This window comes from Pundamilia nyererei, unplaced genomic scaffold (genome assembly GCF_000239375.1).
Source record: "Pundamilia nyererei isolate P.nyererei 1_Seehausen unplaced genomic scaffold, PunNye1.0 scaffold00154, whole genome shotgun sequence".
NCBI classification, from domain to species: domain Eukaryota; kingdom Metazoa; phylum Chordata; class Actinopteri; order Cichliformes; family Cichlidae; genus Pundamilia; species Pundamilia nyererei.
In genome coordinates this window covers 197721-213499 of record NW_005187555.1, presented here as the reverse complement: position 1 = coordinate 213499, position 15779 = coordinate 197721, and the positions used below count along the sequence as shown (strand labels likewise).

At 44.1% G+C, this 15779-nt stretch overlaps 1 protein-coding gene across 1 annotated transcript in view; it reads left to right on the top strand.

Moving 5' to 3' along the window:
* Nucleotides 1-1426, top strand: part of immp2l (inner mitochondrial membrane peptidase subunit 2) — a 197500-nt gene extending 196074 nt beyond the window's left edge. The window contains exon 6 of the mRNA XM_005745096.1: nt 931-1426. Within this exon, the coding sequence (XP_005745153.1) occupies nt 931-1053 (123 nt within the window). The 3' untranslated portion in view covers nt 1054-1426. The remainder of the gene's footprint in view (nt 1-930) is intronic.
* The last annotated feature ends 14353 nt before the right edge of the window (nt 1427-15779 follow it).

Sequence of the window (15779 nt, the reverse complement as noted above, 5' to 3'; positions counted from 1 at the left end):
AGATCTGATGGCGCTGACGTTTCCCCTGAAGTGGTCTGCAAACTGCTCACAGAGCGAGTCTGTGGGCTTCTTTGGGAGCTGTTAAAATCAGGGTTAAATAAATGATCTATGGTGGAAAAGAGGACCTTGGGATTATTTTTGTTAATACTGATTATTTTGGCGAAGTATGAATTTCTTGAGTTCCTTAGTGTATTATTGTACATTTTAAGTTTTTGATTTTGATGGTTAATTACATTTTTATTTTTCCTCCACCTCCTTTCTGCTGCCCTGCAATTCCTTTTGAGTGTTTTGACTTCTTCGTTTCTCCAGGGTGATGCATGTTTTACGTTAATCTTGTTGGTGGTGAGTGGAGCAACGGAGTCAAGGCTTTTCTTCAGTTTGCTGTTAAAATGATTAAAAATAAAATCGCAGGGTGCAGGTAAAATCACAGGGGGGCATTCGACTAAAACCCTGGTAAAATTTGCAGCCACTTCAGAGGTTAGATAGCGCCTCCTCACAGTTCGCACCGAGGTCTCCTGCTGAATAAAACCGGTGATGTTAAAAAACACACAGTAGTGGTCAGAGACAGCCAAGTCAACAACAGAGGACACGCTGGTGGACAGCCCATGGGTGATGACCAGGTCCAGAGCGTGTCCTCTGTTGTGAGTCGGCTGCGTGACGTGCAGGTAAAATCCAAACAGTGAAGAATGTTTAAGAATTCTTTTGCTGCAGGGTCAGAAGGATTATCTATGTGCAGGTTAAAGTGATCATGTTATATTTTGAGTGTGTGTTTGTTAAAACTTCTGTCTTTAGGTGGTCTTTAAGTGTGACAGATAAAACTGGAGGGCTGCTGAAAACAATAGCAGGGAATTCAAAGGTGGTAAAACGATCAAATAAAATTTGTTTAATTTGATCGTTTGTTAAAAGTTGTGATGCTGTTTTTTTTCCCAGGTGTCTGTGGGGCTGCTTCACGGTCGGGCCTCTCACATCATCTGGCCACCAAACCGCTGGCAGCGAATCACAGCATCGCTCCCTGCAAACCGAGGACCGCTGGACACCGAGGAAGAGGACTGACCACGCCCACAGAGTTTCTGTATTTTTCTTAAAATGTCAAATTCACAGCAAGAGCCGCTCGCTGTGACCGTGTGAGTCAGATTACTGCATGGCTTTTATATAAACCGTGTTCATTGTACACTCAGGTGGTGTTTTGTTCGTTTCACTGCAGTCTTTTGTTTTTAAATATTTCTTTCTTGAACGCTGAAAAGACGACAAACTGAAGTCCTGTCCCCGAACTTCACATTTTACATGAAAAATTAAAGCTTTTGTCTGTAAACCACCAAGAATTCTTTAAGTTTAAGTTAAGTTTGTGGTATTTTATCAACTAAGCTAATAATCACTGGCAAAGTGATGTGATGGGCAATTAAACTCATTTGTAATTTCCACCCTATCCTGGTGTTGAATGTTTGAATCTGCTCATTTCCAGCTGCATATTTTTATGTTTTATGATTTTTTAAAATGTTTTCTCTTGTACCCTTAAAGCTTCTGACCATATTAGGGATTTCCCCTCTCTGTGACGGCAGTCTCATGTCTTCATTCACATTTTAACCTCATCTTTAGCCTGCGAAGGCTTTGAGCTCGTGGGAAATTATTCTGAATCCTTAAACCAGAAATATGAATTTTCTTAATCTAAAACATTTTTGTAGCAGGTCACAAAGTGCGGGACTTTGACCTTGGTCAAGGCTAAGATTAAAGCTTTGAGGTTTCGGTGTTCGTCTCAGTGAACAGCTTCAATATTTAACACCCCAATTTTTAGCTCTTATGTAATCTGTACTTCAACAGGGAGCCCCTGCGTCTCTGCTGGGATCTCCTCCCGAGTGGGTGTGACCAGAAAACCCAGGAGGCACGCCTCTCTCTTCACTATGATGGTCCAGTATAACGTCCACACCAGTCAGCCCGTTTCTCTCCCACTCTGCTTCCCATCACTCGTGATTCAGCGTCTCTTTAGCTCCATAAATAATTCTGAATTAAAGCACCTCTTCGATTGTTCGGTTTCTTTTTGGCTCCGTAAACAAACAGCAGATGTGTAAGAATCGTTCAGAGGTGGAAACAAGCACACAGCTCTCTGCGTTTGTCCCTCATTAACTTCGAACTTCCATTGTCCACTTTCAATTTTTTATGTTTTCCAGCGTAGGAGGCGGATGTGTGTTGCTACAGAATTCCAACTACAATTTTAGAGGTTTTAGTCTCATTTCTGTGTTTGAGAACTGAGAAGTCAAATTAAAGACGTGTTTCTGATCCATCCATTTTCATCCGCTTTATCCGAGGCCGGGTCGCGGGGGCAGCAGCCTAAGCAAAGAGGCCCAGACCTCCCTCTCCCCAGCCACCTCCTCCAGCTTATCCGGGGGAATACCAAGGTGTTCCCAGGCCAGCCGAGAGATATAATCTCTCCAGCGTGTCCTGGGTCTGCCCCGGGGCCTCCTCCCGGTGGGACATGCCTGGAACGCCTCACCCAGGAGGCGCCCAGGGGGCATCCTTGTCAGATGTCCGAACCACCTCAGCTGGCTCCTTTCGATGTGGAGCAGCAGCTGCTCTACTCTGAGCCCCTCCCGGATGGCCGAACTTCTCACCCTATCTCTAAGGGAGAGGCCAGCCACCCTTCGGAGGAAGCTCATTTCTGCCGCTTGTATCCGCGATCTCGTTCTTTCGGTCACTACCCACAGCTCGTGACCATAGGTGAGGGTAGGGACGTAGATCGACCGGTAAATTGAGAGCTTCGCTTTTACACTCAGCTCCCTCTTCACCACGACGGACCGGTGCAGCGTCCGCATTACTGCAGCTGCAGCCCCAATCCGTCTGTCGATCTCCGGCTCCCTTCTCCCATCACTCGCGAACAAGACCCCGAGATACTTGAACTCCTCCACTTGGGGCAGGAACTCATCCCCAACCCGGAGTGGGCACTCCACCCTTTTCCGGCTGAGAACCATGGCCTCGGATTTGGAGGCCTCAGATTTGGAGGCCTCAGATGTGTCGGATCATCAAAGTAATTTGACTATTAGACAAAGATAACGAGAGTAAATACAAACACAAATCCAAACCCACCTGGACCTTCTTGTTAAAAATGAATTAACTCTCATTAACCACATTTTATTGAGCTTCCAAAAATACCTGATCACTGTCACACCTGCTGGATGATAAATCCCTTAAACAGAAGCTGCTTGATAAAGTGAAGCAGACTGAAAGGTCTCAACCAGCAGCACATCAGCATCACGCTGCGATCTAAAGAAACAAGTGACATCATCAGCCTGAGCCAGCCTCTGTGAACCACAGCGAGCGCCGTTATCCACACATGGAGGAAACCCGGAACGGTGCTGAACCTTCACAGGAGCACGTCGACTCAGCCAGGAGGTCACAGAAGAACCCAGAGCAGCATCTACAGACCTGCAGGCCTCGCTCGGCTCAGTTAAGGTCAGAGGTCATGGTTCAACAACAAGAAAGAGACGGGGCAAAAATGGCGTCCATGGGAAAGTTTAAGGAGAAAACCACTGCTGACCACGGCTCGTGTCACATCTGCCAGAAAACATCTGGATGATCCCTGAGAAGGTTTGAGTCCCGTCACATCAAAATAACAGCGTTTCATAAAGAGAACATCACAGCAGCGGTGGCGTGATGGTCTGGGCTGCTGTAACTGAGGGAACCATGAATATGCCAGAAAAGCCTGAAGGAGGATGTCTGCACCTGAAGCTCAAGAGCAAAAGATGATTATGTTTGTAAAAATAACTCCCAGATCAGAGGCTGTGGCGGCGACTGCCTGCTGACGTCCGTGCTGCAGTCAAACACACTATTTTCCATACATCACTCAGAACCGCTCATGTCCTCAGGTCCTGGTGGTATTCCTCTGTAAGGATGTTGTCACAGCAGAGCTTCCCTCATCTGACCTCCGAGGTGCTCCTGATGATAACTGAGCGAATTCAATTATTTTGCAGTGCGATGGGAGCGAGCTGTGTCTGGGTCATTATCTAAAAATCTGTTTTCACTTTGCTGTTGTTTGTGTCGCTGCTGCTGTCGGCTGTAAGCAGAGGGCTGCTGACACTTCACAGACGCTCTCCCCTTTTATTAATTGCTCTTGGAGGAGAAATGAGCCTTTAGCCTTCCACATCAAGCGGGGTGTGTGAAGTCTTAATTAGAGGGGAAAAGCACATGTGACAAAACATGTGCAGCCAGCTGACTTCTGCAGCAGCTGAAGCGCTCCGTCTTTAAAGATGTGCGTCGCTGATTTGCATAAATCAGACCGAGGGAACACTTGTGGTGCATTCAGCCAAACTGAGCTCCCAGATGTAGCTGCTGATTGTGCGACGCTTGCAGCTGTGTCACAGTGTAAGGGGACCCCGGAAGGATAAGTGGGGCTAAATGCAGATGTACCCGAGCCTCCCGCTGAGGCTCACATGTGCATGATTAATTCACCTAAATGTTCTGTGCATTTGTGCATCAGCTTCATCTGATGATTTAGTTGATAATATATTTGATGTTCATGAACGACGGCTGCAGACGGCATCTCTGACTGACTGATATCCTCTCTGGGTAGTAAAGCCGTGTTTGCACATTTCCCGGTACTTTGCATCCTGCATTTACCTTATTTACAGAGAGCTGAAAAGACTCATCAGTCTGTCTCTGTGTGTGTGCTCGCCTCTAAGCCTCTGTGCTGTTTCCGTGCCAACAAACACCATCGGGTGCAGCTGCTAGGATACCGGTGTCGCCGTGGTGAGATATGGCCTTGTTTAGACATTCGGGATTACTGCACTAACAGAAGGGATGCCACATGCCAGCCCGTCCTTCCTCCGTGAGTTAACAGATGCACCGAATCCTTCTGCAAACGTGTTCTTTACACAGTTTTCTGAATTTGCAGGTTCTGTGGTGTGCAGTCTCAAACCTGCTGCAGGTGCCAAACACATTAACGAGCTCGCATCCTCAAGACTGCTGAGAAAAACTCAGACTAGCCATGAATACGGAACAATGATCTTCATTTAAGACTTCAGGTGACGTTTCGCCTGAGACCTCTACATCTAAGAGTTTGGCCTTTGAGCATGAGACCTGTAATGGGGTCTCGTACAAAGACTGTAGGACTGGTTCTCCCAGTAACACCCAGCATGTGTAGAATTCATCGTTTATATAGAGGCAGAACAAAACAAGATGCAGGAGAAAAATAAGCAAAATGACAGGATTTTCTGTGAAAATATGTTTAATTTCTCCTACTTTACGCACAAATATTCACAGATTTACAGGGTAACCTCGGGCAGAACTGCTGAACGTTTGGTCTGAACACAGCGTTAACGTTTACAAGGTGACAGGCTTAGAAACACAACCAAACTGTGGGGTTGGATGTGAGGATGTTTGAGACGCTCGTCCGTTCGAATGGCGGACTCCTGTACTCACGTTTCGAGAGCACAGGTGAGTTTACAGGCATGAAGTGCACTACAGGTCTTCATGCCTCTGTACTCTTCACAGTCAGAGAGCTGCACATGGTGCTTTTCCTCTCAACTCCCTCAGCGAAGTGGAATGGAAAGGACTCCAAACCCATTTCCATCAGCACCGACGGGGACGGCAAACGTCATGTGTTGCGTTCACGCGTCTGGATTTTATACACGTCAAATTTCTTGTCGTAACTGTTGGAGAATTCAGTATTTGATGTGTGGAAAGAGGCTTAACAAGCTGTAAATGTTTTAAGTTAAAGCACCGAGACTTTCAAGTACTATGTCTAGTCAGGTGCACAAGCTGCAGACTTACTGCAAATGCAGCATTCATTTATGCACAGCTGGTCCAAGGTCTCAGGCAGGTTGAGGTCTGGACTCTGCACCGTTGCAGCAGCTCGATTCTTCTTCAGTCGTTCTGCTGCAGATCTGCTGCTGTGCTTGGATCATTGTCCTGTTGATGGTCTGAGCTGTAGCTGTGGTCCACTCAGATCATCATCCCTCCTGTGTTTGGTTTTCAGTAAAACGTCGTGTTGGGCAGTATGGACAAACATCTCCACTTCAGTTTTGGTCTTCAAAGAGTTTATTAAGAAATAAAGCTTCACTTTCCAAAGCCGGAGTGTTGAGATCCGTTTATGTTTGTGACTTAGCATTAGATTGTAAATTCAAAACAATAAGCAGCTGCAAACCGCTTTGCAACCCACCTCTGCACCATCTCACCCACACCGCTAAAAATAAATTACTACAGATGGAAATCTTTTATCTGCAGTGGTGAAATTATTCCTACCACACACAGGTATCAGTGAAAAACTTCATCTACAGTTTATTTTCCTTCCATTTATGGTCAAAAAGGAGGCGGGTCAAATTAAAAAACCAAATGTTGCCATGAATTTGTCTCTTTCTGTCTGTTCTGTGCCAAATTTTCAGTTTTTTATGCGAGAAATGATCCAAAAAGAAGTGTAACAGATCCAGATAATAGAGTCAAAGTGTCAGTCTGACAGTTATCCTCAGGACTTTCACCTCATTGTGTTTGTGTAATTGTAATCTTTTCTCCGTTTCCCTCAAATCTGTATTAAACTGACAGCCTCGCTGATTTCTGGCTGATCGGGAGTCCAATCCTCTGGGGAGAGATTTCTTGTATTTTGTGGTTTTATAAAATCCAACAGTTTTTCCTGTTCCTGGTTTTTGTGGCTCCCTAATGAATTAATGGTGCAGCTGTATATAAACACCCCATGGCTCATTTGACTCGGCTCTTACTCCTCTCTCACCGGTGTGAATGCTGTTATGCTAATCGTAACAGCACACAGGCTCATTCCTGCACTTTGGGCCTTAAGCTCACCTCCTGAACGGCAGCAGGGGTGAGCAGCAGCAACAACTCGCCGTTTGTTGAAATCTGAGTCAGCCTGATGATGTTAAAGGCTCAGGCAGGGGGCATAAAAATCCCAGCTCGGCTCTGACGCATGTTGAAAATGTTCTAGAGCAAACGGCTGTAAGATCTGGTTGATGTTTAAAATCTGTCGGTGGTTCAAATTACAAAGAAGCGCTTTGCTGAAATGCCCCCATTTCACCTGCTGTCACCTCGTTTTAGGAGATGTGCAACACACAGTGTGAACATTTCAGGATTTTCTAAAAACTAACCAGGTTCAAACAAATTCTGCTTCATTGCCCCCCCACGGCGATCAGCCACAACATTAGAAACACCTGCAGGTGAAGTGAAATCGTTGGTTTTCTCTTCAGAATGACATCTGTCACGGTGTGTGATGGAAATACCTTTTTAATCTTTGTATATGGTTTCATTCATAAAGTGCTGAATTACAGCAACTGACACCTCAGGGTGATTTTTGCTGCACGTAAACACCCTCCAGGAGAGCCAACTATCAGACCAGCACTCGACAGCAATGGGAAGGAAGAAATTCCTTTTAACAGGAAGAAGTCTGCTGCAGCATAACTGAGGGAGGATTCAGGGTCACCTGGTCCAGCACTAAGTATATGCTTTAGCAAAGAGGAAAGTTTGAAGCCTAAAGTAGAGACAGTGTCTGCCTCCTGAATCCAAACCGGGGTCCTGAAAGCCGAAGAAACTTGGATCCACATTTAAGTCAGCAAAGAGAGAGTAAATTCCTCTGTTAAGATAATATGGTATTATATTTTTATAGATTTTAAATTCTGCATTTAACAGGAAGCCAATACAGAGAAATCTCTCTTTCTAGTCCCTGTCAGGACTCTTGCTGCAGCATTTTGGATTCACTGCTTTTCAGGGAGTTTTTAGACTTCCTGATAATAATGAATTACAGTCGTCCTCAACATCACAGATGATTTGGATTTTAGTGATACTGTTCAGATGACGTCTGCACACTGATTTTGATCAGACACACATTCTGTCTGATTTTAGAAGAAGGAAATTTGAAGTCATCCAGGTCTTTGTCTGTAGTTTAACTAGTGGATTTGTGTTGTCTGACCTTACGGATAAATAAAACATCATCTGCATAGAAATGAAAATGCTGTGTTTTCTAATAATATTGCCTAAGGGACGCATGTATAATGCAAAAAGTATCGGTTCCAACACAGAACCTCGAGGAAATCCATGAATAACTTTAGCGTGTGTAGAAAACGCCTCATTTACATGCAGGAACTGAAGTCATATGATACAGATATGATTCAAACAAGCACGGGGAATTTCCTTTGATACCAACGGTGTGTTCTCACCTTTGTATTAAAACGCTGTGATCAGCAGTATCAGGTTGGGATGAGTGGCCTCCAGAGGCCACACGAAGATCACTGCAGCCTTCAGTTTTGCTGTCTGTCGGAAAAACGCCTCAAAGAAAAGTTCCTTCAGCTGACTTATGATGATTCAATAAAGAAAGGTTAGACATCGTCCTGTGATTAGCTGCAACAGCTGGATCATGTAAAGGATTTTAAAGTAATGGTTTCATTTCTGCGACCTTGAGAGCCTGTGCTGTGTTCACACATCATTAATTAACCTGTTAGTAAGGGAACGTCTGTGTTCACCTGGAATAAATAAAACCCAACAAAGATTTCTTGGCTGAGACAAAAGTAAGAGAGTCGAGAAAAATTAAAAAATCTAACTCTGATTTTTGTTTTTGCTCTGATGTCGATGAACGTAGCTGGATACTGCTGTCATATTTTTATGTTTGATGTTTTTGCCAGTTTTGCTGTGTTACAATTTGGCAGTAATTTCCGGGACATTTAATGTCAGTATTTATTGATCGTTCGTTGTCTCTGGGGTTGGAAAATACAAAAATCAACACTAATAAGATCCCTGTTGCTGCAGATGATCATCAGATATTGATAAATGTTCATGGACAGCATTCCTCCTGGAGGTTATACAGTTTGATGCTGATTTCAGAATTGAGACAAATATCAAACAAATATATTCCTATTTTGAAAATCCAGATAGTTTCTGTAAAATAAGAAATATTTTTCTTGTCTTCAGGTCAGGTTCTTGTTTTTTATGCAGTTCTTGTAATGTTAGCTAAACTCGTGGAGCCACGTGTGTCTCTGAAAGCATCTCAGAGGGGTCATTTATTTATGCAGTTGTTTCAGTGATGCAGAACAGAAAGCTTCTTCTCTTTGAACCATGCTGTGGTACATATGTTGGAAACATAAGCATCGTCTGAAGCTACAACTAAGAACCTTGTTTTTAGCAGTAAAACACGTGTTACAACTTCTTTCACTGAACCTGTGAGAAATACCAAAGACGACACAGTTCAAAGCTGACATCTTATCTCAGTGCAGTGTGCAGTGTGTCCTTAAAACACTGAGGAAAAAACTCGACAAAAGAAGAAGTGTGGGGCTTAAGGAAAGAGGTATGACAATTACACAAGAACTGGACTGAGAATGGGTCTGCTGGAGACACGGATCCAAATCATGGATCGGCATGGATGGAGGTGGTCAGGAGAGAGTCTCCATCCATCGGTGAAGCACTGTGGGCTGTTGTTCAGCCGGAGCTGTTGGAGATCTTTGTGAAACCTGATTGTGATGGAGAACAGTACCATCCACTGTGCAGGAACAGCTGGACAGTGTCTGCATCTCCATTTTTAAGCACTGAGATCAAACCTGTGTGTTACACCAGAGTCCATCCACTGAAAGGTGGTTTGATCTGGAATAAAGGCCTTTAAATATAACTTTATTTATACATTACTACAGACAGAGGCAGCCACATGTAAATAAACCCATTCTGAGTTATTAACATTCATGTTGTCCTGGCAGCCTTTCAGTCACAGATGGCTTTACTGTTCACTTCCCCGAGTGTGTTAGTGGACCAGCAGCTCTTTGCTTTGACTCATTAGCTCGGTGTCGGGGTGAGGCCAAACACTCGGCATGGGGTTAAACACCCGGATTCGATTTACCGAGCGGCTGGAGCTTCCAGAGACCTTTTCGTGTTCTGCGAGCTTACACCAGCATGCTTTTTTAGAAGTCATTACCTTCATAATGATAACAGTAATTGCTTAGCACTTATAGAATGCTTTAAAACAAAAGCACCTTAATAAACCATCAGACACGCTAAAGAGAACATTTCCACCGTTTGCTAATTAAAGCCTGTTATTTGGGTTGACTGCACTGATTTAAAACACTCTTAGATTACCAGATCCTTCCAATGAGATGGGAGCAATCAGTTATCACAAGCTTTCAGTGCTTTAATTTTTAATTATCTAAGTTTTCGAACCACATTTTGAAAAAGCCGCATCTAATTTCTTTACGCACAACGCTGTCCTCTAGTCTGGCGTTGTACCCGTTCTCACAAAACCAGTGGAACACCTGAGCCTTAAGTTTCACCTCTGCAGGAAAAGCAGAAGCTGGTTCAGCCTGAAGATCTTTTGGATTTCAGCCCGTTCATGCATGATTACACCGATTCACAGCAGCTTCTTCTTTCTCCCACACACCTTTCTTTTCCACAGGTGTATAAAGACGCAGCAAGATGCACAGAAACGTTTGAAAGATGACAGGCGGGGCTGGATTTAAATTTCAGAGGTGACGCTGGAACTGCCTGACCGAACATGTACCTACTGTACTGTGTTTCTTTGTGGGGTTGGTGTCATTCTGGATGCTGATACGCTCCAACGTGGTTTGAAAGTACCAAAGGCCTCCGCGGTGCCATCCCTAACCCTACACCAGCCCAGTACTTTGGGAGTGATGAATGATGGTTTGAATTGTTCCCCGATTAGCCCGGGCCATGGTCGGGGGTGAAGCAGTGAAAGTGAAGCTGTCCACACCCCCTCTGACTGGTCTCCTCCTCTCGCTGTAATGGAGAGACGTCAAGGTGTTCATCAGCCTAACATCGTCAGAGTGTCCTCAGAGTGTGATGGGCGTCGCCTTCTGATTAGCGTGACGACTTTTGGAGCATTTTTATTACGTGCAGTTTTCAGCGAATCATAGCCGGCCACTTCTTGTGTCGAACCTGCCACCGCAGGAGCAAAACGAAATTCAGTGTTTGCTTAAATCTGCTGATTGTAAAGCGATGGAAAGCAGGTGACCCTGAATCCTGCCTTAGTTATGCTGCGATGCGTGTTGGCTGCTGGAGGACTCCCATGATGCACTGGGTGTTTCTTCCTCACTCACTTTACACACAACTCTGCATTTAATCGTAGTTATTCGTCTCTGAGGAAGTGCTTGCTCAGACGTGTTTGTGTGACTGCTGGACGTTTCTCTCGGTTATTGTCGGGTCTTTATAAGTCAGGTCACGGACAGGAAGGCTTTGTCTTTGCAGTAGTCGGTATGTGTTCACAGGAAACACGCAGACAGACGTGAAATAATTTACTCCGAGCTCGTGTGAAGAGAGAAAACTCTGTGAGTCAGAGAAGCTGATGAAGAGTAAAAGAGGCTGAGCTGGTTTATATTGGAAAGGAAAAACTCAAACTACTCATTTTATTTATGAATGCAAACTTCATTTCACCTGAAATGAGAAAAGAGTGTTTTATTATTATTATTTGATTAGAGCGCCTTCCTGCTCTTTGTCAGATGAATAATAGAAACTGTGAATGTTACTGTAGCTGCTTTAACAGCCTCTGACTCTATGCAAACACTGATGCAACTATTAGGCTACAACATATCGCATCAAATTATAATGCACGTGCAACTTCTATGACACGACAGGCTTTTGTTTGAAGACGGGTTTAAACTGGACCTCCTACAGTTTAATTGAACGCCCCCCACCTGACAATATAAAGCAGCCGGAGCTGGCTGCTGTTGTGAACGTGTTCTATGAATAAAATAGAATTGAATTTGATTGTGTTAAATTAAAACTAAATCAAATGCATTTAGCTCCTTCTGGACTGCTGATTCAGTCCATCCAGGGCTGAGTAAGCTTCATATGGTCATTAAGGGAAAAATAAACGAGACATTTCCTCTGAAACAAAAGGAGCAGAATTGTGAGGCAGAAACAGGCAAAAACATTGGCCAATTTCAAAATAAGATGACTTCCTGTTTGAGATCATCTTCTGGAGGATGTCCTGATAACTCCTGCAGCTGTGCCCGAGTCCACGGTTTCTGAGCAGACCAGGTGAAGAGCGCGACGAGGAGCGCCATCATCATCTCTCCATCCATCAGTGTGACGGCGCTTTGCAGAAACGTCCTGAAGTGGCTCCACTGATCACGTTTCCTCTGCTTTGACTCAGGTCAGCATCGGGGTGAGACCAAACTCTCTTTAGTGTGCAGAAGTAGCTGACCTTTGACCTTTGCGTGTTCTTCAAATCCAAGCAATCACGTTCATGTTAACAGCAAATTAAAGTTTGGCTGACCCTGTAAATTTAAGGCTCCCAAATCACTGAGCAGAAGCTGCATGAGAGTTCACCAAGTTTGGAGTTGTTTAGCTCTAAATGAACATCTTTTATAATTGGATCTCCTCCAGGAAGTTTAGCAGCGATGGGCAAGAGATGATTTAAAAAGTTAATTTTAATCTCAAAGTACTTTCTTCTTTTATTCCAGGCTGCCTCGGCTGCTTTGTCTACTTCAGTTAATGCCTTCTCATTTTCCCATAATGCTTTCCTCCAGAATGACTGTAATTAAACCACTTTTTCAAAGAAGTGCAAATATATTATTCTTGATTGATGAAAAAATAACAAGTAAAGCACAAAAGTCTGTGAGAAGTGTGGAAAATGTCCATGAGCTTCAGATGATGTTGTGCTGCTGATGGTGCTCTCAGACCTGATCCTGCTACCCCGCTGAAACCTGACCACATTCCTGTGGTCATGTCAGGAGTGTGTAGAGCGGCTGGGAGGCTTGTGCTCCGTTTGTGTGTGATGGAAACCAGAGGGTGGAGTGTAGAGTAACTGCCTCCATTTAAAATCAGTTGTTTCTCTGGCTCTCGGTGTCCAAAGCTTACTACATTGATTTCTTGAGGATGTGTCATATTTGATTGTTGTACAGTGGTGGGAACGACTTTTTGTATGTTTGTTTCCAAACAAATGTAAATACTAGACAAAGATAACACAAGTGAGCACAAAATGCAGTTTCTAATGAAGGTGTTTGTTATTCAGGGCAAACCTTGTAAATCTTTATTTAGAAGCTGCACTTTGTGTTTGCTTGTTTTATCTTTGTCTAATATTTACATTTGTTCGATCATACGAAACATTTAAGTGTGACAAACATAGAAAAAATAAGAAATGAGGAAGAGGTAGGGATGGGTTCCTGAACCTGACCGCGACGTTCTCAGGCTGAAGTGGTTGATGTCTGATGTCTCTGATCTAACTCCTGCAGTTACTCTGGTAAGAGTTTCACTGATCAGTAGCTTTGCTGCCCAAAACTTCTCAGACAATACTGCAACAACTTCTTCTTTCAGCTGCTTCCTTTTCATCTCACCCAACTGAAAATAAAGTAGAGATATATATCTCTGATTTATCAAATCTGAAAATGGTTTAAAACTGCTTTCTGGCGTCTCACAGCCTGATTATTCAAATTCAGAAGTCTTGTTTGATCGGTTCACCTGGTGCAGCTCTTTTCTCTCCGACATCTCCAACCACCGCATCCAATCACACTTGAGTTTCAAAAGCAACCTCACACATGTTCCTCATTGTCCAAAGGGACTTAAAGTCTCTCTGGTTTGAGGTCACAGCAGATGGAGGCGTCCATACAGACCACAGGGAAGTCTGTGTCTGCTCCGAGTCGCAGCAGCAGAATGAAAACCGAGTGTATGAGAGAGGCTGCCTCTGTGCGAGCTCCCAGTCATACGAGCCATGCAGACGCAGAGCGATCACTGAGATAACAAATGATGAACTGAAAAATTTGAAAGCTGTGTTGAAAAATAGAATATTTTAGATAAGCGCTGAAGCTTTTTTCTTTCTTTATCCTCAGCTGTGACAGAAATAAGAGTTCATTATCTCCACATGTTACTGTCTGGTTGGATAAAATTGTCCCTTTTTGACGTTAAAGCCTCTAGCTCTAACATTAAAGTGCCATTATTCCAATTCATGTCGAATAAGGGTTCAAGGAGCCATATCTGTGCCACACTCCCGTCAATAAATCTTCTTTTTGCATTCTTCATGAGCTCTGATACAATATTGCGGCAGATAATCTTCATAATGTGGCTCATATGTATGTCTGACTCATATTTGGTCCCTGATATTTAAACGTGGTGCGGTCCTCGCCCTCGGGCTTTCTTCTCACCATGAAAGAGCATCCAAACCATCTGGGAGTAAAAACCGTCTTCCAGGCCCGGTTACCCTCATTTATCTGTGCACTGCGTGACCTCATCTGACATTAGATGTTGCTTTGACCTCTTCTCAGCACAGAATGCAACCTCCACCATCCTTTTTCATGACTAGCTAGCGGCACATGCAAAAGAAGGACGCCACACCATAAAAACACAGGCAAAGGAAAGCTAAGCTAATGATGACATGCATTAGGCCAAAAGAAGTTTGATTACCTTTCTTCTGGTCTCAGTCACTAGTTTCACGTCTGAATACAACATTCAGAGAGGAGGTTGTAACAGCTTTAGCTCCTTCCCAGTTTACGAGCCTGCGGTGTCCTGAGGTGGATGCATCTCCATCATCTCCATCCTCATTTGTCAAATTTGGTTTCATTAAATCAAGTGCATCAAATGAAGGAATTAAAGCTCCAAAACTATCGATTTATTGGTGAGTCTGCCGTCCTGCCCTCACCACAAGCTGTGAGCAGTGACAGAACGAGGCCGAAGATGGACGTGAGCTCCTGCTGAAGACTCACGGCGAGTTTAGACTTCTGAGGTGAATCTTTGTAGAGCCCAGCTCTTTACAGACTTCTGGTATCTCTGCCAACATGTCTGCTTGTGCTGGAGCATCATGTGTTCATCACCATGCGGTCGTGTCCCAGGGTTTCATAAGAAGTGCCAGCCACGAGCGCCGACTCTTTGCTGCGGTCATTTTACTTTTCAAAGGCTGACATTTTTGTCCCTCAAATTTTTCACTTCTTTTGCACATCCCCTCACATCTGATCCGATAGTTTCTGGAATCTCCATCCATGAGGCAATGGTTATTATTCCCTGACTGATACATTGAAAAGGAGGAATTATGGCACCACACACACCAAGGACAGGAACTGTGGGCTGCTTTGATGTTACATGTACTTCAGAGGTGCACGTCAGGTTACAGAGTGGGTTTTCAGAAGAGTCTGTGGTTACAGCGTGTAACCTGTTAGAGGAAGGGTATAGAGAGTAGAGGCATAATCAAGCACACTGAGAGGAGCAAGCTGGGGTGGCTCCTGGACACGGCACCCAGACACATCCAGAAGGTGTCCAGGAGCCATATCCAACCTGGTGGATACCAGAGCAGACCCAGGACAGACTCTCAGCTTGAAAACAGCTGGATGGTTGAATTTATTGTGGTCATTAGAGTGGAAAAGAAGTCAGCTGTAGCCACAAATTAGACACGGAGGACAAACCTAAAGTCTTGGGCTCAGGAGTCAAGGTTTACTTTATACTCGAGGTTTCAGTGACGCACGCAGGTCTTTAGCTTTTATCAGAGCTGTATTTACCTACAGGTCAGCCAGGTGAGAGCTGAGAACTTCTTTTAGTATAAAGTTCACAAGTTTATAATAAAATTGTGTTTCATTTTACAGATGTGCAAATAACAGTGATGTTTACACCTCAGTGGTGCAAAATGATTGATAACAACTGGAAATATGATGTTTCTACATCTCGCACAGGCAGATTGAGCTCTGGATTTTTTCGCAGGCTCCTGGTGCTCTGTTAGTGCGATACACAAACGTGTGAAATAAGGTCTGATTGTGTCTCCTTTCATTCTCACTGGATGGTAAATAAGGCCTGTTCTGGGTCTGTATGAAAACTAGGACGTGTTCCTTATTTTAGGCCAAGTTTAAAAAGCTGTGTGTGTATCCACTAAACCT